The sequence below is a fragment of the Rattus norvegicus genome, chromosome 4 (assembly GCF_036323735.1).
Source record: "Rattus norvegicus strain BN/NHsdMcwi chromosome 4, GRCr8, whole genome shotgun sequence".
In the NCBI taxonomy this organism is placed as follows: Eukaryota; Metazoa; Chordata; class Mammalia; order Rodentia; family Muridae; genus Rattus; species Rattus norvegicus.
In genome coordinates, this window is record NC_086022.1 from 142,746,896 (window position 1) to 142,769,760 (window position 22,865).

The window sequence follows — 22,865 nt, forward strand, 5'->3', positions numbered from 1 at the left end:
ACACAAGGACAGTGTCCTGTCTTGTCTGCTTTTGGTTTGATGTTTTAAAATATAATGCGTTTGCATTCGCAGATCTCTGATAACTAAAATTGCATGCAGTTGTGTTAGCTCTTTTTTTTTATTTTATTTATTTCTTTGCTGTTGAAGTTTGATGAATGAGATTAGGCTTGAAGTCAATGGTATGAATTACAGTGCTTTTATGGGTCATTCTTCCTGTCAGAGTGTCTGTCGTTCTGAGAACATTGCTGGTGAGGGATGAGCTGAATAAACTCCTGAAGCTACCACCTGGTAAACCATGACGTTCCCTAGGCTGGTCAGAGTTGAAGGCGGTTGGTGGCATCCATGGACCTCACAGACTTTCACCCTGTTAAAATTGTTTCAATTCAAGGGTTTTGTGTTGCTTACCCAACAGATTTCTTGAATACCTGCTATGTGCCAACTGTGTTCTAGGTGCTTGGGGTATGGCAAGTTGGTTCCTCAGGGGTTTACATTGCAGCTAGTAGGAAGCGATCAATGTAAACAACCAGGTAGTGTAGTAGGGCAGGTGGAGAGTGTTGTGAAATAGTCAAACAAGGAGGGGATGAGCAGAGAATAACGGTGGCCAAAGTGTGGAGGAACCAGAATCCTTGTGTATCGTTGGTGGGAATGCAAGAGGTAGCTCTTGGATATAACAGTATGGTAACTCCTGAAAATATGAAACAGGATTATTATAAGATTTGGCATTTCCATTTGTAGTTATCAGAGGAATTTAAAACAAGAACTTAAGGGGGCTGGAGAGATGGCTCAGTGGCTAAGAGTACTGATTGCTGTTCCAGAGGTCCTGAGTTCAATTTCCGGCAAGCACATGGTGGCTCACAACCATCTGTAATGGGATCTGATGCCCTCTTCTGGTGTGTCTGAAGATAGCAACAATGTATTCATATAACTAAAATAAATAAATCTTTTAAAACAAAAAACAAAAACAAAAGCCAACTTAAGCGTTTGTTTTACGTTGAAAGTTGCCTCATTAACCTATACCTAAAGGCCAAAATGCAACCTCAAAGTATCTATTATTACATGATTGAAAACCAAAGTGCTGTTCATGTGTTCAGTGAACTATTATGCAGCCCAGAAAAGGAAGGAACATGTTTCATAGTGTATTCAAACCATGAAAACGTTATGTAACTGAAAGAAGCCAGCCATCAGCAGATATATATTGTATGATTCTCATGGTGTGGAGTGTCCCAGATGAGTATACAGATTGATAGGGCCAGAATGTGGATTGATGAAGTATCAGGGGTTAAAGGAAGGGGAAGTTGAATTAATGGACACAGACTTTCTGTTTGTAAACATTAAAAATTTCTGGAAATTGATATGTATTACCCAAATAAAAAAATGAAAAAACAAAAGTTTGAAGCATGTTAAGGGTGTATTATGGGTTGGGGAGGCAAGGCAGGGTTCTTTGCTGTGGTGACATTTGAGGAGAGCTCTGAAGGAAGCGGGCCAGACAACCATGTAGATGCTCCAGGAGTCCAGAGTAGAAAGTGCAAAGGCCCTGAGTTGGAAGGAGGTGGGGTGTGTTGGAGGCAGGACTAGGAGACTGAGTGGCTGCAGGTAGGGAGCAGGGGTGAGGCTTGAGGTGAGGGGGTAGTCAAGGTCCAGTGACAAAAGCCGAATTTTGCAGATCAGCAGTTCTGAGGATTTCTGAACCCTGACGGGGTCCTCAGTGTGGTTTTCAGCATTGCTGAACTCCACTGTGCTCTCTAAAGAGACCGGCCAGGCTGGCAAGACCACATACCAGCTGGAAACTTGATACAGGGGGCATGAGGGAGGCCTAGATTTCCAGACTGGTTTGTCATGTGACATTTCCTGGCGTTAAGTAGGAAAGGAAGTCTCCTCTGCTGAAGAATAGAAGCTGCCTCTGCTTTGCTCAGCATGTTCTAAGAACCATCTGGTGGTCCTGGGGTCCCTGCCCTGTGGCCACCCTGCTGTCCACCAGATTTCACCTGGGGATGGCCTGACGATGAGAGCTATGTTCTCATCATCCTTGGGTATAAGAAGCTCGACATTAGTGATTCTCCTTGAAAGCGGGAAAGAGGCATGCCTTCACGGTGCAGAACTTAAATCCCTTGCTGCATCGCTACAAAGATTACGTGTTCATTGTCAAATGCTAGGAAGCAATGGACGAGCCACATAGCAAAACAATAACTCTGCCTCAGCATCCCACACTCAGTTCCTAGGCTTTTTACCATGTGTAAAAATGAGGGCTGGAGAGATGGCTCAGCAGTTAAGGTCACTGACTGCTCTCCCAGAAGATCCAGGTTCAAATCCCAGCACCTACATGGCAGCTCGCAACTGCCTGTAACTGCCCGACACTGTCATGTAGACATACACACAGGCAAAACACCAATGCACATAAAGTAAAGGTAAATGAATAAATACAAATTTTAAAAATTAGATGTGTATTTGAGTTTCACAGTCGCAGCCCTTCCCAATCGCTCTCCTTCCTTTTGTTCACAGTTGAGTCTCTCTCCTCCCTAGAAATAGGATACCTGATGCCTGTATTTTTTTCCCTCCAAAGGTCTGTCTCTCTGCTGGTATTTCATTTCATTGAAAAAAGTTTGTTTTAATTTTATGGGTTCTGCCTGCATTTATAGAAGTGCACTGCACACATGCCTGGTGCCCTCAGAAGCCAGAACAGACACTTGTTCCCGTGAACTGGAGTCCAGATGGTGTGTGCCGTTGTATAGGTGGTGGGGACAGAGTCCCAGCCCACTGGAAAAGGAGCACGTGCTCATAACTGCTGAGCCATCCCTCCAGCCCCCGGGAAGGGAATTTATTTAAGTTATGACATATATGGAATGAGTAGAGTACAAAAGTACTACATCCTCCAGAGTTCGTCCTTATTGCACAATCCAAATTGGTGCATTTTGTCCTTTGAAGAAAAGGAAATGACAGTTGAGGTGTTGTTCACTGAATAACCTAATCCTGTGAAATAGGCACTCTCTGCTGTTTTTTTTTTGTTTGTTTGTGTGTGCTTTAAATTTGTGCAAAGCAAGTATTTTGAGCTATCTCCCCAGCCCTGCTTACTTGCAAGGAAAACTTACTATAGAAGATGTCAAACATAAGCTAGCAGTATGTGTTGTGGGGTCTGCAAGGACCGGGAAAGGGTTCTGGATTTAATGGAAGTGGAGTTACAAGCAGTTGTGAACTGTACAGTGTAGGTGCTGGGAACCGCACTTGGGTCTTCTGTAAAAGCAGCAAGTGCTTTTAGCCACTGAGCTGCCTCTCCATCCTCAACAGTCGCTCCTTACTGCGTGGAAACCACTTTGTTCACCACGCTTGGTGCTCAGCTATTGCTAACTCACAGCTAATCTTGTTACGTCTGCATCTGAAAACACTATTTGGTTATTTTCAAGCCCATCTCAGGCGCACGGGTGCGTCTGTATTTCAGTGTGAATCCGTAGGATTTGAATTCTTTATGTAGGCACATAATGCAAGGCTTAAAAAAGTCTGTGGCCCTGGGTGCTGTCCTATGCAGGTGCTGGGGGAGGGAAGGCTGCTGGCATTCAGTGCACGGAACTGTGTTAGCTCAGAGACCTACTGTAGATCGGATTTTGGTAGTTAGATGTAAAGACTCAGTCCACGTCTGATTTCTTTTTTATTTTTGTTTGTTTATTTTGGCCAAATCTATTTTATGCCCTTCAGGGTCACAGCATTATCCATTTCAGAATATTGGCCAGTGGTGCCATTGCTGGGCATCCCTGCATATAGTATTCTTTAAAATTTCCCTGCGAGCTCACAGATTTAAGCATACTTTGTCTGCTTTTCTTCCTGTGGTTACTTCCCTCCCGCTTTCCCTCACCCTCCTCCCGTTGCTCATCTTTGGATACAGGGTTTCACTGTGAAGTCCAGATGGCCCTCAACTTGATGATCCTCCTGCCTCCCGAGTTCGTGGATTATGGTTGGGTGCCACTGTCGTTGTTATTGATATTGTTGATAACTATCTGCCGTTGTCATCGAGTTACTGATGTCAGTGTTCAAGTCGGGTCCAGAAACTTTTGACAAGACCTTGAGAGTTCCCATAGTTTTCTTGCTTTCCGTGTGACCAAATGTTCCAGGCTTCTCTTTTGTATTTCTCATCCCAGACCATGAATCACTGTTTTTTGTCAGGAAGCCCTTGTTCTTTTGAGAGGGAAATAATCACATTGAGAGACCTTTGCTTAGGACCACTTGCTTTCCTCTCTAGACAATACAAAAAACAAATAAGGAAGAGTTAGCACCTGAGTGCATCTTTCTCTGCCTGTTTGTCTTTCCCTTCTTCCTCCTTCTTCCTCTTTCTCTTCCTCCTCCTTTTCTAATTCCTCTTCCTTTTCTTCTTCTTTGGTTTTTTGTTTGTTTGTTTTCTTTGAGACAGGGACTCACTGTTAGCTCCGGCTGTTCTGGAACTCACTATATAGTAAGCCTGGTCTCTTACTCACAGAGATCCTCCTGCCTCTGCCTCCCAAGTACTGGGATTAAAGCCATGTACCCCTACCCCTGACCTGAATGTTTCTTAGTGACAGCATTTCCAAAATGTATTTAATATGTCTGTGTTTATCTCAAAAGATTCTGAAAATGATTTGACTTAAAAAATGACCATTTTAGCACATTCCTGGATAAACAAAAATGCTATCCATATCCCTTAATGGCTCCTCACCTATAGGTGGGGAAATCAAATTTGTGGGCCTTGCTCAGCTTTTGCACATATGTGAAGTAGGACGTATAGAAGACAGCAAGTGTTCTACAGTGCTGGAGATGGAGGTGTCTTGGGAATGGATCCTAAGTCTAAAGACTCATGCTCACTTCTAGTCTATGCGTCTTAAACGCATAGCCTGAAGATATTCAGAGAATCCTTCAGTGGTTTTTGTATGTGGAAGTAGTTTTATGGTGTGGAATTTCCTTTGTGGTGTCATGTCAGCATTCAAGAGGCCATGGAATTTTGAGCACTTTCAGTTTTGGATCATCCTGGCTTAACCTGTACTGAAACTGGTCTGTGGTAATAGCTCAGAGGTAGAATTGTGCTGTGTGTGAGGTGCCCCAGCATCAAAACATCAATAACAAAAATAACCTGTGTGTCCCCTGCAACAACTAACGCCCTCATAGAAAGACACAGAAAGACAACGCATGTGCTATTATGAAGTTCAGTATTTCTCTTGCTGTTGGATTCAGTCAAAAGTTTGAGACACTATTTACATTTTCCTATCCTTGTGGCCCACAGATCAGCATTTGGTGTGACCTGGGAACTTGTTAGTAATTGTACTCTCAGGTCCCACCTAGACCTACTGGATCAGGGTGGCGTTCAGTTAGACCTTCAGGTAATGTGCACCCATCGATGCTGGATAAGTGTGTCCTGGAGGGTGCCTGCCCAGTCCTGTTAGTGGCCCTTTATAGTTGCTGTGTTTCATGGCTCTTTCTTAACATTGAAGCTCACCTTTGTACATGTATGTCCCTGGCAGCCTTCTCCTTTTCAGGGAGATAGAAAGACAGGCTAACTCACCAGGCCAAATTGTGACAAAAACAAAACAAAACCAAGAAAAAAAAAAACTCAAAACCCCAAGAACCCTGTGTTTACATTTGAGGATACTTTTATGGCTGTGGACCTAGAAGTACAAAGAGACCACAAGCTATTTGTGGGCATAGGGGCCATGGAGTCACATGGAGAAACACGTGTAGCTGAGTTTAAAACCTATTGTTGTTAGACACTTGGGGGAATTGACATTTTAGGAAGTTTGAGGACTTCTTTCCTTACAGAACTTCTGGACTGCTGGATATAATGTTCTCATCAGAAAAATCTGAGCAAAGGAAAACAGCCCAGGCCTCCAAGTGTCCTGGTTCATTTGCATTGGGGGAGGAGCTCTGTCTGGGGAATGATTTTTGTTTTGTAAAGGCAACTTAAAAGCATTCCGTATCTATTTCTGAATAGAAAAAGACTTAAGGACGTTCATTTTGTTTGCCTTGTCTCTCTCTCTTGTGTGTGTGTGTGTGTGTGTGTGTGTGTGTGTTTGTGTGTGTGTATTCTGCCTGCTGTGTACTTTACCAACTTCTATATCTTCAAGTCCTTCTACTCCTTAGGATCTTGGCCAAATTCCTCCTCCTCTAAGCAGCTTTTCCTTTTCCTTGAGGCTTCTGTCATTTGATAACTCTGTCTCTTGAGCTCCAGTTTCTTTGTGGGTTTTATTGTTGTTGTTTGCTTAGCCCTCAAGAGTACCTAGCACATTGGAAGAGCTCACAAAATATTTGTTGAATGAAGTAATCCATACTTCAAGTCCATTTTGTCTTTGAAGGTTGCGGGTTACCTCTCAGAAGAAACTATGGTTTTGTACCTCTCCGCTAATTGAACCTTTTCCGAATTGTCCTACTACTTTGGAAAACCCTTTTGGTGTACAGAGAGCTGTGAAAACATGTAGACATGTACTAAGCTGCTCCTTTGGGAGGGGTTTGAGCTGCTGTTCACTACAGCTCTCTAGAGAGCACACGGCCTGAGGAATGGCTACTGGTAGTGGGAGAGTGGAAGTGAGACCAGGTAGTGAAACACAACTGCTCAAACTGCTGTCAGACTGGTGTGCCCTGCTGTTCCACAGGACGGGGGTTCCTGTGCCACCCCCTTGGATATCAACAAAATATGGAACATCTGTGTCTTTTTCCTCTTGTGTAGATTAGGTATAAAATACATGCTGGGGGGTGAGGTGGGGCTGGGAGATGTCTGTCAGTAACGTACTTGCTGTGGCAAGCAGGAAGACCTGAGTCCAATCCCCAGAGCCACACAAATAGTCAGGTATGATGGTTCATGCTGGTGTTCCCAATGCTGGGGAGTGGGAGTCAGACATATCCCAGGAACTCACTGACCAGTCAGCCTGTCTTAATCAGAGGTCCCCATATCAAAGTGAGAGAGAGAGATTCTCTCAGAAACAAAACAAAACCAACAAGAACGAGGTTCCTGAGGAGAGGCACTCAAGGTTGACCTCTGACCTGTGCACACATACGCACACAGGTACTCTTTCCCACCTGCTATGGATCACTGCCACCAAGTTGTATAAGCAGACTGGAAAACAAGTGCTATTGAAAGATCAAAAAGCAAAGACCTATCCCTAGGGCCATGACAGGTCTTAGCCAGGAAGCTCTTTTGGCCTTATCAGGAGACGTGTTTCCTTGTCGCACCTGTGGCTCTTGAGGTGACGGGCATGCTAGTTTCCAGTGTAGAGGTTCGTCATGCTGTGGTGCTGAGGAAAACGTCTCTATCGTGAAGAACTGCTCCAAAAGTCAGTCATGCTGGGATTGAGGAACCCATGGTCTGAGTAGGTTTGTAGATAAAGTTAGCGACACTCACCTCTTAGGAAACTGACTTCACTTGATTTGCTGACTCAGGCTAGACAGGCAGAGGACTTTCTTTGGAGGCCGGTGCCAACTTTCAAAATGTTTAAGTTACATTTCTTCATTTATTTATTTCATATCTGCATGTTCGTGTCCACGCCATGGCACATGTTCGGAGGTCAGAGGACAACTTCGAGCGATCAGTTCTCTTTCCCTGGGGGACTAACTTAGGTTGTCAGTTGTGGTTAAGGTGGAAAGCATCTTCCTAACCCTTCACACTGACTCTACTTGAACTTTGTACCAAAATAAACACCCTTTCTCTCCTCTCCCAAGAGCTGGTCTTAGTCTCTGAAGTACTGAGTCCTGGCATTGGCTTCTCATAGGCTATATGACAGCCACAAGATCATGAGACAGTTGAATCGACTAACTGGTTTTTCTCCATATAAAACGAGCACTGTTCGATGCTTTTACCCACAAATTCTCCAGCACTTTAAAAGGCCACATTTGAACTTGCAGTTGCCTTCTTTTACCTCAGTCTTGAGGGGACAAAAGAACAGATACAAGTACTACATCTTTTTTTGAAAAATAACTTTTTGTAGAAGTTGTACCTGTTTCCAGGGTAGACTACTTAGCAGATGTATGTGGAAGGCCAAATAGCTTTGTGTGTGAAGTATCCGAGGGACAGCTCGCTGGAGATGGAATCCAGGAATTTGTGGTGCAGCCCCAGCAAGGTTCATCATTCAAACTTAACAGTTTTCTCTGAGCTTCAGATTTAGTCACCGTTTCTGGGATCATCTTAAAGGGCCCTGGGACTTCTGAGATGGTCACTTCCTTTGGGACGGGCCAAAAGTGGTGAAGTATTTCAGTACGGTTTCCTATGTTCTGAGCAGTGGTTTTTATAACACAATAAATTACATGGTGGCAGGAATGTGCTGTTCCCAAGGATGGCTTTTGATGGGACAAGCCTGTGTGTGAATGTGTGGTGAGGCTGGGGTGGCATTGTGTCCAACTCAAAAATATTCTGAGGCTCCTCTGACTTTCACAGTACAAATCACATCCGGCATTTCTGCCCGGAGGACATTCCCGAGAGAGCCCAGAAAGAGAAACAGACTGCTGTAAAGGAAACCTTTTCCCCTGTCTTGGGAAAGTCAACCATAAATGTGTTGGGCTTTCTCTACCCTGGGTTTACAGCCATATATGTACCTGGGTGAGGACATGGTGAGGAGACTTCTGCTCCTCCGGACAGTTTTCTTGGCCTCGGGCCAGGAGATTGATCACAGGCCAGCCACTCTTCCTTCTTGGGGCATTCCTTTTTCTTCCCTCTCCAAGACCTTATGGTTTGTCTGACTCTGCCCACGGTTAATCTCTCCCACCTGAAGACTGCTTGACCTAAAAGTGACAAGGTGCCTTTTTGTTCTGGTCCCTGACCTCAGTTCTAAGAGATCTGCTTGTATTCCAGATGCTCTTAAACATGTCTTTATGCAAAAGCCCCCTTTTACTGTCCTAACTTTAGACAAATTTGTTGATGTTATTTTTCTTTAAATGGGGCAACAGGAAATCAGTGCTAGAGGATTTTGGCAAGAGTTCATTGTTTTTTTTTTTTTGTTTTTTTTTTTTGTGCTGCATAAGAGGTATGCAAGCATCCTCCCTCCTCGTCTGTGCATGGCACCTTTGGTTTTATTAGGAATGGCATGGAGAATGTGCTGGAGTTGGTGCTGGCTTGCTTTTATATGTGTGACTTGTAATGTGTCCCTCATCATTGGGAGTCGCTAGGAAGGGTTTCTCTACAACCAATTCCCAGAAGCCTGAAAGCAGGCAGCAGCTTAGAAAGGACAGTAACAACAGGGCTGTCTCCCTTGTTCTCTCTGCGGTGTGCTAAGCACACATGCTATTTTCTTCCCTTGGTTTACTTACTTTACAGCATAGCTTTATATATGGTATCTTCACCTTACAGGAGAGGAAGCTGTGGGCCAGGAAACTAAGTAACTGTCAAAGTTACCATGAGTGGGGCTGGACTTCGGACAAGGGAAGAACCTACTTTAAAAAAAAAAAAAAAATAAAAGGCCCATGCTCCACTCTGGCTTTTATCCCTGTGGCTTGGCTCCATTCCTCTACCTTTCCCCTTCCCCCAATATAGCTGCATACTTTATGGCCGGCTGCCTGTTTTTGAACTAGCGGCTCTTTCCTGCCCTTAGGGCCTTGTGTCAGCATTCTCTCCCTCCACGGAGCTCTTCTGCTCACTCCCACCCCTCCCCCTTTTCCTAGGATGGCCTGTTTTCCCCTTCATATCTCAGCCTAAATGTCTCAGCTATGTTTCTTCACCAGTCAAAATTAAGCTGCTGCCTAATTCTATATCACCCAGATTTAATTCCTACTCTTTCGGGGAGGGGGGTACTGCTGGGGGTGTAACCCAGGGAATTGTGACTATGAGGCAGCTGCTCTCCTGCTGGCCCCCTCCCCCACCCCCGGGCTGGTTCTAATTCTTTGCATGCATGTACAGTGGCCTAATTGACCTTGTTTTGATCTTGTTTGTTTACTGTCTGCCTGGACTTGCATGTCTCTGTTAGGGCAGGGTCCTAATGTATGTGGAATGTGCATGTCTTTAGGACAGGGTCTTGGTTGAATGTCAGGACAGGGTCTTTCTAAGTTTTGATCATCTTTCAGTGTCTTTGGGTTGAGTCACAGCCAGTGTTTGGCCAATGCTAATCAAAGAGAATTTCAACTCTGTTGTTTTCAAATTCTTGGGTCCCAGGGGTTCTTCACGTGCTTAAACACTGTTGAGAAACTCCAAACACCTCCATGGATATGAGATGTTTGCCTGTATCTAGCATATTAGAAACATTTTTAAAAGTTACACATGAGCATAGTAAGATTTTTTTTTTCAAATGCTAAAATGATAATGCCCTCTAGAACAAAACAAAGCAAAATTTAACAACGTGGCTGGGCGTGATGGAGTATACCTTTAATACCAGCACTCCAGAAGTAGACAGACAGATAGATCTCTGTTAATTTACAGCCAGTGTGATCTACATAGACCAACACCCCACTCCATCCCTCTCCTCTCTCTGTTGTTGGATAGTTTTATAGAGCACTTTAAGGCCTGGTTGAATGGAAGATTCACATATAGCACACATCTTCATTGCCCTCCAGTCTGTAGTGATGTCATCTCTTAAGCCTCTGAGGGACTCCAATGTACACGCACAAGACCGGACAAAGATGCAGAGCAAAGAAGTACTTTGGTAGTGTTGTGAAACTAATTTTGTCCTTGAATCTTGACTGAAAGGGTCTTGGGGACCCTATTGAAATCACGGAATTCTGGGATAAATGAACCCTTTGAGATGTGGGGATGGCAGGGAACTTCTGGAAGAGGGAGGAAGGAGCTGAAGGCTCTGGTAGCAGGATGCCACCCAGCATCCCCCAGGCTGGAGGCTATATATCATTTCTTCCTTTTCAGGAAGAAGTGCATTTCAGCAGTCTTAGCAAAACAAAACTGCTCTGAGAACTTGGAAGCCAGTAGTGCTTGTCTCTCTTCAGTTTCTGTAGCGCTTGCCTCTGTTTCTACGGAGAAGCATAGCAAACAGCCTAGAAGCTGTGCAGTGGGAGCGGTCATTCGGTGACTGAGAATAGCAGCTTGAAAAAAACCTCAAATCAGCGGCCACTCCACAATCTGTTCTGGGCCCTTGGTGCAACTTTTGGCTACATAGTATTCTACTGTGGAAATTAGATTGTCTTCGCTGAAAGTGTAGCTCCCTGGTAGGGTGCTTGCCAACATGCATGGGCCGCAGAGTTCTGTCCCCAAGACTGGGGACAAGAGGTCCTGTGGGAATTATATTGACGAGGTTTTATGGTTGTCCTGCCCTGCTGCAATTGAGGTTAGAAGGCTCAGGGGGGGCCTTGGTAATACACTGGCCTGCTGAGCTGTTTGGGAAGGTAAGTGGTTACAGTTTCGACTTGTGAGGGAGTATTTTCCCTCGGCTGAAGCTATGCAAGGTTGTCACTGTGACGGTAATAGTGTATTAAAGCATCTGTCACCAGGAAGTGAATGGTGTGCTGGGGAGGTCCCTAAGAGTCTCATTTAAGGTCAGATTGTCAGTGGGCTTCTGTCTTCCCCAGTTACTGAAAGGCAACTGTTCAGCTCTGAGACCCAGGTCCCTTCATCTTAGCATAGAAAATGCTTGCTATTCTTGGCACAGATGTGCAAATATGGTTTTTTTTCTTCTTGTTTTGAAAGTAGGCCTTATTTTGTAGTCTTGGTAGACCTAGCCCTCATGCTAAAGTACAGGCTTGAACCTGTGGTTTTAAAGTTCACAGACTGGTCCTAACTTGGCTTCCTTGAGCGTCCTGTCCACTTGTAAGGATCTTGTGACAGGCGACAGGTGTGGTGTTCTGATGACTTCTCAGTTAATGAAAAGCGTTCTAATTTGGACTCAGTTTGAGCAGTTCCCAACTTTTAAGTTCTGAGTTGTGTGTGTAGGCGAAAGTTAAGTTTTTTTTTTTGGAAAAGGAATGTAAGTGCTATTAAATTAAGTGTGTGCAGGAGATATAATAGATGGAAAAATGATAATAAACGAGCCCCCCCCCCCACACACACACTTGGAGCTTTTAGAAAACGAAATGTAAAATCTGTCTGGAGTTGTTTAAAATTAAATGAACATAGTTCTTTTTTTTTCAGTGAGGCTTTGCTTCAGCCTGTTTTTACAGCAGAATAGGAGAGGTTTTTAAATAATTAAATTATCAGCCCTTTGAAGAGGTCTCTACCATCTCCTCCTTCCCAGCAGGGCCTCTGGTTTGATGTGGGAAGGAGAGGGAGAGAGGGAGTTGTGGGTTGACTGACTCTCTGGGTGGTGTGAATCCGGGTACCTGGGACGTGCTGTGCTGGCAGCAGACACCCCATGGGCTTGCAGAGGATTTAAATATCTCCGGGCCTGTGGTTCCTGCTCCTCCAGCATTGTTCTTAGCACTGGCAACCAAGTAGAGGACTCACCACAAGTTAGGGCAGAGGTGAACGAAAATGTTGAGGTCAGTGTTTCTGTTTCAGATTTGTTCAAAGATGCAAGAATGAACGCCCAGAGGCAGGCGCTAAAGTTGAGTTGGTTTTTTTTTTTTTTTGTTGTTTTTTTTTTGGTGGATTGTTTGCTTTATGCCCCATAATAATATTGAAAGTTGCAAAGAATTACTCCTTCCTTCCACCTTCTTTTAATATAAGGGAGCTGTGGTTCAGAGAGGCTAGCTCTGTTGCTTAAGAACACACAGCCAGAGTGTACTCGTTTGAGCCCATGTTTCTAAGCATACCTATTCTCGCCAGCATTCATGAGCCATTTTTGACATATGGAGTGGAGGTTCAACATGAGCTTGGAGCACCTATCCCAGAATAAGAAAAGGTCTGTTTCTTGTTCTTTAATTTCTCATAAAATTAAAAAAAAAGTGTGCCATTAAAATTAAGTTCTATGTATCAGTGATCCAAGAGCTTATAAACTTAGCTTTAATCAGCTTTAGAAGATAACCGTTCCCAAATAGTATCAGCAGGGAACTTTGGCCACAGATAAGAGGGCACCATGGTGACAATCCCAGTGTGATCACCATGTCCCTGGTACTGGGCTGCTACAGAGTGAGGCTACCTTCCCTCATGAGTTTGAGGAGCTAAGAGATCAAGTCAGAGAGCAGACATGTGATGGGAGATGGTGGTGACAGGTCCAGGAAGGCGATAGGGTGCAGGGGAGGGAAGTGTGGGTGTATGCAAGTCAGGCTTGGGAAGAGACGAGCAGCTTAGTAGTGGTCTGTGTAGCTGCAGAGGTATGGGAAAGTAGCCATTTTAGGGAGGGAAGGGAGTGCCACAGGTAGTAAGGATCCTGGGAAATATTCACTCTGTTGAGGATGGGAGGGAGGGCAGGCAGGACTGCAATAGACTTTGGGTATTTGGGGTTTTTTTTTTTTTGAGGTGGGGGGTCTCTGGTCTCTGTTATACATACTATGTCAGGGAAGAAGAAAAGTGCTAAGCCTTTGTGACAGAAGCTATGCATGCAGCCTTCAGATTTAGAGGCTATTGAGGCTTCCGAGGACAGGTGAGAAGGGAAAGTTTTGGGAGGTGGCTGCCTCCCTGTGGGGACAGCGGTAATTGCTGTGTGCTTAAGCAGGGGCTGAGACCTTCCAGAGAAGGCATTTTGCTGGATTCCAGCAGTGCACCAGAGACATGCATGGCATGCTTAGCCAGTGGCTCAGCCACTGTGTATTCAGCCCCTGGTCCCGTGCCTTCAGAAAGGCCCACGTGCTTCCTGACTGGGAGTCGAGAGTCGTTGTGTATTGTTCAGCTTTTTCCCAGTAGGGGGATTAGCAAGGATAATTATCTTCCCCTAAAGTAAAATACATCATCACAGGTCTTATAGGAGGTCACTTGTTGCAACACCGAGCTGACATTTTATACAGAGGAGCTTCCCCCGCCTCCTTATGGAGGTTGAAACCTTAGGTTCTTTTAGAATTATTATCTTCTAACTGAAGAATAATAAAAATAGCTAGCAGTGAACACTGAAAGCATGTCAGCTGCTGTCTTAGGCACTCCGAATTCATGAGCCCATCCCTTCCCTGTGACTTGTCTCTGAAGTCGATGCCCGGTGTAGATATGTACAGAGGTCTGCATCAGCTGAGAAACCTCGGTGGGCTGACAGCAATAGCTTGTACGTAGAGAGCCGGAGTGGAGTCTTAGGTGGCCTGTTTTGTAGAGCTGTTGGTGAGGAGCCCTGGGTGTCCTTGTAGTATTGAAAGCTGCACAGTTGTGACACAGTTCCGTGGCAGGTTGGTACATGTCCTGTTTTTCTCATAGTGACTGGGTCACTGTGTATGGGGGTATTGGGAGCCTTGAGTGCAGCTGGTAGAAGCTATCCACAATCAGATAAAGAAGTGGCCTCCCGCCCAGCTTCTTAACAACAGGAAGTCTTCCTGAAGATGTTGCCAGGCTGACTTCCTACCTATTCCCTCCAGCCCCAAATGCCTGTCATTTGGATTCTGCTAGCCCTGGTTTTCCCTTTCAGTGCCCAACTGAGAATTGTTTCAGGGTCTCTCCTCTGAGTGCTCTCCTATCCCTGTGTTATTAAACTCAGACCAGCGAGACCCAGATGCTTCCAACCAGACCTGGAAGTGGTTTGCTTACTCAATCCAAATCTTATCCAAGGAGGGAATCTGCCTGATTCCCCCAGGGAGGAATCTGCTCAATGATACTTAATTTTTTTTTTAATTGGGACCTTTGGCAGATGGCCCAGTTGAGGATCATTAACTGTGGTGGGCGTACTGGCCTCTGTTTTCAGGGGAAATGTAAACGATGGCAAAAGGTTACTTGTTCAATTATCTTGTCTACTTAATAAGCATATGGATAAGAAAGAAGACGCTTAACCTTTCTTCTGACTTTACAGAAGTGTTATATGGCCAAGGTAGGAAAATGAGAAATGCAGCAGTAGGAAAAAAATGAATTAGAATTGTCCATAAAGGAAAAGAAATGTGGAAGGAGAAGAGGCTGTGGTTGGGATATATTGTATGAGAGAAGAGTAAATTAAACAAAGAAAAGAAAAACGAACAGTTCTCCATTGTCACCCGGAGAATAAGAACAGTAAACATATTCCCTGTGCCCTGGGAGTACAGTTGATGAAAAGGTCTATGTCAGAATTCAGTAGCCCTGGTATACCTCTGTGCCTTCTGTCTGTTAATTATCTATGACGAACATGTGAACCTTTCTGTTCTTCAGTTTCCTCAAGAACAGAAGAGGGGTGTGTCTATGTCACGCCATGCCACACGTCTGGAAGATTCTGAGACGATACTATTCTCAGCACAGAGGTGGACAGGATAGTCCTTGACAGGCGTTAGCTGTTTAGCTCAGCAGTGGGACTGAAGCATTCTAGAGCCAGGCTTCTCAGAAAGTTTCTCATCTGCTCTGTTCTCAGATGCTATCAGGGTGGGGTCAGGCTGGAACCTGGATGGGATAAACAGGACTAATGTAGATTCTTAGTGTCAATTGCAGTCTAGGAAGCTGTTCTGATTGTCAGGTTGTAGGCTCACTCATTCTGTCATGTCTTGCCATTACTGTAAGGTCGCAGGCCTTCCAGGTTATGTCACATTCTGCTATTACAGAACACTGGGCTGTATCTGCTGCTTTACAGTTAGAGAAACTTTCAGTAAGATACCCAGAAGATGATGCAGATTTGAAGGACAGCGTCATCGTGTTGCTCTTGTCTGACTTGGTCTTCATTGGAACCAAATGCCCTTCCGAGGGGCATGGCCTGTGAGGAGAACTTTAGTCACTCTGGATTTGGCCCTGGTTGTCTTCCTAAATACATTTCTGCCCTCCTGCATCCAGCAGCTCCCCATTGGTCCTCTGGGAGGCCCGTATGTACAGACACAAATTTGGTCTGACTTAGAAGTCAGGCAGAAATTGCTTTCCTAATAGTCCTCAAGCTGGGATATAGCTACATAACAGAGCACTTGCCTAGTAAATCAAAATCCTGGGTTTGATCCTTTAATGCAGGGAAACGAAGCAATCCTATGCCTGTTCATGTAAAGGGCATGGCTCAGACGTAGAGCAGTTGCCCAGCATCCAGCTGTGGGCTTGATTCCTAACAGTGAGCCAGGTATGGAGGGCCAGCTTTAATCTCAGCAGAGAATCTGAGTCAGCAGTCTCTCTTGAGTTCAAGGCCAGCCTCGGCTACATCATCTGATGCTATCTCAAGTCCCTTTCTTTTTTCAAAAGAAAAAAAAATATTGATCCCAGAAGTACACTAACTTTTTGGCCATTTATGATAAAGCTTTTAAATTGGTCATAAAGTGATTTATTTTTTGGGGGTTTCCATTGGTACTTCTTTTGTGCATGTTGTTCAAACACTGGTCTGACTCCAGGTATAATAGCCTCATGAATAAAGACAGCATGGTTGACAGGATTCTAGAGTGGGAGCTGGCCTCTTGGCTCTCTGCATGCTCCTTGGGTGCTTTTCCTTCAGATCTGAGAGATGGGAGTTGCTTTTTCTGAGAGTTGGTTATGTTCTCAGTTGCCGACTCTTCTATAAATAAGTCTGAGCCTTTGTCTCTCCTGAAGTGTCCGGGTCTTTGGAACAGTGGGCAGCTCTCCTGGAGCTTCTCCCAGTCAGGGAGGCGCTTCTCCCAACTGTTTGCTTGCTGCATCTGACATTCCTGCTGAAGGAGGATAATGCTTCCAGAAGTTTGCAGAGAAAAACTTGGCACCCAGAAAACAGTTGAAGGGGAGAGAGGACATTTTACCCCTCCACATCCTTACAACTCTTGTGGCCTGTGGAGTAAACGATTTATTGGAGTCAGTAGAAGGGGAAAGATTTCAAGTGGAGTCTGGACTGGGAGGAAAACCCCAACACTTCATGCATCAGCACAGCAGGTGCTGAGGAAATGCTGGGAAACTCTGCAGGCCACTGCTGCTTTCCCTGTAGCTGAGCCTGTTTGCTAAATGTCATTTCAACGTCTTGCAGTTGGCTCCTGTTCCTCAGTGTTCATGGCCTGGGTGAGAGCTGTTGTTAGGAATCACTTCAATATTTGTGTGTGTGTGTGTGTGTGTGTGTGTGTGTGTGTGTGTGTGTGTGATTGTGTGTGATAGTTTCTGGGCTTTGTAGAGATTTCCTGGAATAGAGGAATATATTTCTTGAATTACTTCTAACTAATCCCAGCCAGGGAATCTTAGAATTGATTAGTGTCTGAATAGGGAAATCTGGGCCTGGACCTGGGCAAGGGTCTTGCTACATCAGAAATGTTTCCTGGTAAAGAAGGAGAGTGTGTCATAGCATTTGTGTTGAGTGTGTACTGCTGGCCTTTGGAAAGGCCTCTGAGGCACTGTGATACTCATTCCCAGGTTTCCTCTGATTTGATTCCTCTGTCTCTTTGATTCCTTAACTCAGGCCCCATGGCTTTGCTAGACCTAAGGTTTTTACCAGGTGCTTCCTTGTGACTTGACATTCCCTGAGGCACATTGAATATGTTACTGTGTCATAAGTCAGACTTTCCAGCTGCTTAATCACTACCGAGTTCTTGGCTGGGTTCCCTGGTGTCTGGGTGGTTCAGTATTACTGAAGGGTCCTCAAAGCATTGAATCTGGCTGGGTGTGGCCTTATAGAATCAAATGCTGATATGATTGGGATATCCAGAAATTTAATATGCAGGACAGAATGTAGTTGCATATGTCCTCATTTGGCTCGTGGAATCGCCTGCCTGTCAAACTGCTTAAAATTTGAATTTTAAGCAGTGCGCTGGGGGAAATTGAACTAAGCTAAATCTTAGTGACTTTTTTTTTTTCCTGCTTCATCATGTCTCTTCTGCTAACAGTGTTGCATGTTTTACTTTGTCTAGGCTTTTCAACAAGGACATGTCTGACAAAATGTCTAGTTTCCTACATATCGGAGACATTTGTTCTCTGTATGCAGAGGGATCTACGAATGGATTTATCAGCACCTTGGGGTAAGAGAATGGATGTCCTTATGTGTCGGGGTTTGTTTAAGACATCATAACATCTGCTCAAAACTGATTTATGTAAGATAAGACTGTTATCACATTGAGTGGCTTTTCCAAGGGCTGCTTGAAATCGCAATCAGCGAATCCCGTGTTAGTCACTTCACCTTTCACACAGAAACATTTCTGTCAGTTTCAAAAGAACAAAACCTTTTAGTTAGGACTCTGTTAACTTTGAATGCGTTATGATCTACTCTTCTTACATAAGGGGGGGAAGCACTTAGGAAGTGAGAATAAAAAAACGAATAGGGAATAAATATGAAGATTAATATATGCAGATCCAAAGAAGTGCTTTTTGGTTTTGTGGAAAAGCCGTTTGGCTTGTCTTTTTACACAGTGGCTTGGGTATAATCTGAGTAAAGACCATTACAGCTTCCTGGCTTATCTCTCGCCTTTGAAGCAGACCCTTTCCTACTAAGTAACCAAATGCATTTGGAGTTCTAAACTGTACCAACTTCCCTAAGTCATTTTCTGTTCATTTGTGCTTCCTTCCGTCAATCTTCACTCAACTTGGAAGGATATAAATATATTCCATTGCGTGCCCTTTCTGGTCATTTTTCTCTTTTCCCCTCCCACTCCTGTTCTCTGAGGGAGGACTTGTAAAGTGTAGTAGCCCCTAAAGTCACACAGAGGCAGAATGGGGAATCAAGATGGCTCATTCCAGAATAGGCAGGAGTGGTTTAGCGTCTTTGTGTAGGAAGGAGTAGTTAGGCCTGGGTGGCATTGTTGATTTTGGCAAGACTTAGTCTCAGATAAATGGGGGCAGAAGGCAGGCCAACAGATTTTCCAAAAACCTCATTCTTACAGCAGCCAGAATGTCCACTGTAATTACAGTTATTACTGGAAGCGTGCTTATTTTCTGGTATTTGTGCAGAGTAAGTATTGTTAAACGCTCATTCAGGGTACTCTACCCCAACCGAGTAAATTATTTCAGATAACAGAATTATACCTCAGTTAGACCTGTGTTCTCATTCTAGAGAGTTGCATTTTCGAAAGTCACCACGGCTCCTTCCTATGGTCGGTCTCTGCATAGTTGACCTTACCCTGAACAGTTTTATCTTCTGTGGCTTTGGACAAACAGGCTTCCTGCTACCCTGGCCCCTCCAACGATGGCCATCTTGGCTCCCTCCTTCCTTTTTTTATTCCCTGTGGTTAATTCACCCCTGTTCTTATTTTTCAGCATTGACTTCAGTACTGTACAGCAGTGGTAAGCACTCTGAGCCTGGTGGGTGTTCACTGTGTGCCCGGTGCTGTTCTGAATCCTGGGCCTCCATTATCCCCCTAACCCCCAAGCAGCCCTCTTCCTGGTGAGCACCATCATCTGTCATCACTGTGTGTGGAAACGATACCTGAGTGCTTCAGGCATTTGCCTGCCTGCCTACCCAGGTTTCAGAGCTCAGAAGAATTGGGTCTCCAAGGCCAGGGATCCTAACACATAACCTTTGTAGAGGAGGTTTTTTTCTGGTTTCCCTCACATGCTCACAGCTGGTCTGGGTGCTGGTTAGACCTCAGCTCCATCGTATACCTGCTTTTCCTCTGGGACCTCGGACCTGACAGATGGCTCAGATGCTGAGCCCCCCGCCACCGAGCCCTTAAAACCTTAGCCTGCGTCATGTCTTCCCTTTCAGCTCCGTTATTTTATTATCATATTATTATTTTGAGCCTAGTCTGACCTTGAACTTGCAGTCCTCCTGCCTCAGTTTTCTGAGTGCTGCAATTATAGGTGTGCACCGTTCTTAAAATTCTTAGGGGTGCACACTCCGCTTCAGTAATTTTCTTCAGATCATCGGATGACTCCCTCGTAAAGTCCTAACACTTTGGATGCTAGTTATTCCTTCAGATTTTCGCCTTCAGGCATAGCTTGCATAAAAGTTGGTTTGGTTTGGGCAGAAAAAAAACATGGCTTTGGAAAGTTAAATTTGACCCTTCCTCCCCCTTCTTTGGAATGTGTTTAACATTTATGGAGCATCAGTCACAGACACGATGAGTGGCTGTCAGTCTTCATGGGACTTGGTGTCTGGCCCCCAGCCAGTCCTGTTTATATAGACTGTTTGTTGGTGGTTGCCTCTTGGTAGCTCTACGACTCACTGAACTCTAGAATTCCGGCAGGATCTGGGAGAGCCAGTGTATGTGTGTGGATCTACACTAGCCTTTGGTGGGCTGCTGAATCACCTTGGGAGCTTGTTAAGAACACCAGTTCTTAGGCTGTGCCCGGAGCAGACCTTTAGTGTGCCAGGAAAGGAGGGATGGGTGTGTAAACCTTCCCTGAGTTCAGAGTCCCTGAGAGCAATTCATTTGTTTTGCAGGTGAAATACCGAGGCAAGGGGAAAGTGAGATGACACAATGCTATGCCATTAGCTGGCACCTCAGTGTTGTCTACAGTCTGTAACCAATGAGGCCCTTCCTCCTAGCATTTCCTCGTATTGGAACTTGACCATTAGTCCAGCTTTGCATTACGTATGTCCCATGGGGGACCAAGGCCAGTGTCTGATACATAGTGTTCTACCGCTGACCTACGTCACTGGCATCGGAATCTGGGCCCAACCTTTTAAATATTGGATTAACTTTGATGACCTTTCTGAACTTGTACTGTAATACAAGGGCCCAGGGTAGAAATTTCATAGGTGCACATTATACTTTTAATTTTTGTAGAAGACTGTCAGGCTGCTGACCACATTGTATACTGTGGTTCTTGTAGATGCATAGTTTGATCTTGGTTTTTGAGGGCAAAGGCGGGATCCTCTTCACACTTTGATTCACTTCACTTGACAGACACTGGTTGTCAGCCTTGGGCACCTCAGGAGTCACAAAGGAGGGGGCCCATTGCATTGTTTCTGTGGAGCTTGGTTGGGAGGGTGGAGGAGGAGACACAGGACGATTTTAGGCAAGAAAGGCTTGTGTGGGTATAGTTTACTTTCTGAAATGACGATTAGAATCAGGGCCTTGAATGCAGGGCAGTTTTGGAGGAAAGGTCAAAGTTGGTTATTTAATGGTCCCTTGCATTTGGAATGAGAGGCAGCATAGGCCAATGGAAGAGGTTCCAAAGATCCTAGCATGGTACCTGGGCCTAAATTTCATGGTACTGTGGGAAATGAGCTGGCTCTCACAGTTTTAGGAACTTGGAAAAGTCATGTAACTTCACAGTATCTCAGTATCTCAAAGCTCAATAATATGCATATATTTTAGTGATTCTCCCAAAAATAATTATGCAAGGTAAATTGGTTTCTCAGTGAAATCAGAACTTGAGCTGCCCATCTTTATGTAATCTGTGACTATTACTTATTTGTAACTTGATCGTGCTTTTGAAACTCGAAGCCCTTTCAATTTGCACTGGGTTCCCCCCACACACACACACACAACTGAAGATGCTCCACTCACTGGGTCCTCTCCATTTCCCATCTCCCCACCTCTGTTTTGGCTCTTTGAACATTTCTGAACATCGTCCTCTATCTGAAGCTTCTGGCACAGATGGCTCCTGACTGTTCTCCTTTCTTCCTTCCTAGATTATACCTTATTCATTAGTTTGCTTTTATGGCTGCTATACTCAGGCCTAGAGCCCTTCCAGGGCCAAGGCTCGACTCACTTTAGTCTTCACGTCTCAGGATTTGGTACAGTCTCTGGCACAGGGTTGGCTCCTTGTCGACCGTTAGTCGGGTGCATTGACCTCTTCCCGTGTCTTCTAGATTCAGCAGTATTGCATGCCATATGCAAATCTCTCACAGCTGTGGTTCTGGGAAAAGGAGCTGCAGAAAACAGTAACTTGACATGTCCATCACAGAGTGCCAGGCCCTTGGGTCAGGTTTATCTCACTCCATGCATAGGAAACCTCCTTGGCTAAGAGCTGGTAGAAGGACAGGGCAGTGTAAATTTTTGCATAGGAAAAGCCCCTGGGCTACTCTGTTTTTTACATAATGCTTATCGAGGGCTTTATTTCCCTAGGCTTGGTTTTGACATTGATTTGTTTTTCTTTTTGCAGCTTGGTTGATGACCGTTGCGTTGTACAGCCAGAAGCTGGGGACCTTAACAATCCACCCAAGAAATTCAGAGGTAAAGCTGTGGCTTTGACAAAATGGTCACCTTCACTTGATCATTTAGGAAGAGTGCTGCTGGGCCTGTGAGGCCAGCTGGCCCCCCTCTCCCCACTTCCCTCCCTGTTTTCAGTCCTTTATTCTTTTCTGTAGCAACCTTAGCTTTATTACTTTGAAATCTGATTTTGAAAAAGATACTTAAGTCCTGGCTCTAAAACTCCTTGAAAAAAATGTGTAAATAAATTCTCAGTCAAGATTGGCATGGCTTTTATTAGGGCCTTAGTTTGTCTACAGAATGCGTGTTGCCAAGTTCTAATTCGTCTGAAAACTTTTCATTAGCACAGCTATGTCTCCAAACAAGTGGGGTTTAAGGATCCAGTCAGAAGCAGCATGGGTGCTTTCAGCAGATCACATGATCCCTCTTGGGGCCTTGATAAATCTTAGCTGCTTTACCTGGAAGGAGGCATTCTTGATTAGTGCCCTTCCACTTGAGCTACCAGGGACAGCAGGGCAATGTTCCTATTAATGGCGCCTTCTGTGGCTCGGTGTTTCTAGTTTTTCTAAGAAGGTAGCTCAACTTACTGCAGAGAGTACTTGAATGGAGTCGGCATCTTAGATACCACCGCTTTGTTTCTGTCTCCTGTTGTAACGGTGGTAGTACATGGTTCTCAGTTCGAATCACGTCTTAGAGTTATCTGGAGAAGATTGTCAATTCTATTGATGCTCTGGACCTATGGTTGGGCACTGTTTTTGTTTGTTTGCTTGTTTTTGAAACAGAATCTCACTCTGTAGTCTTGGCTCTCCTGGAATTCACGGTGTAGGCTGGGCTGGCATCTAACTCCACCTCTCTCAGTCCCCTGAGCACAGCGATTAAAGGTATATACCATTGTACTTCGCTCGGCACTGACGTTCTTAAGGCTTCCAAAATTGTTTAAAAATTAAATTGATTACTTAATTTGTTTATTAATTTTGTGTGTGTGCACTTGTGGCCATCTTGAT

General features: G+C 44.7%; 1 protein-coding gene across 4 annotated transcripts in view; it reads left to right on the top strand.

The window, feature by feature from the left end:
* The window catches only part of Itpr1 (inositol 1,4,5-trisphosphate receptor, type 1), a 323,105-nt gene that overhangs the window by 3,495 nt on the left and 296,745 nt on the right, over positions 1-22,865 (top strand). For all 4 annotated transcript variants that reach the window (XM_063285577.1, NM_001007235.2, NM_001270597.1 and 1 more), the window contains exons 3-4: positions 17,680-17,787; positions 21,815-21,885. In XM_063285577.1, the coding sequence (XP_063141647.1) occupies positions 17,696-17,787; positions 21,815-21,885 (163 nt within the window). In that variant the 5' untranslated portion in view covers positions 17,680-17,695. The remainder of the gene's footprint in view (positions 1-17,679; positions 17,788-21,814; positions 21,886-22,865) is intronic.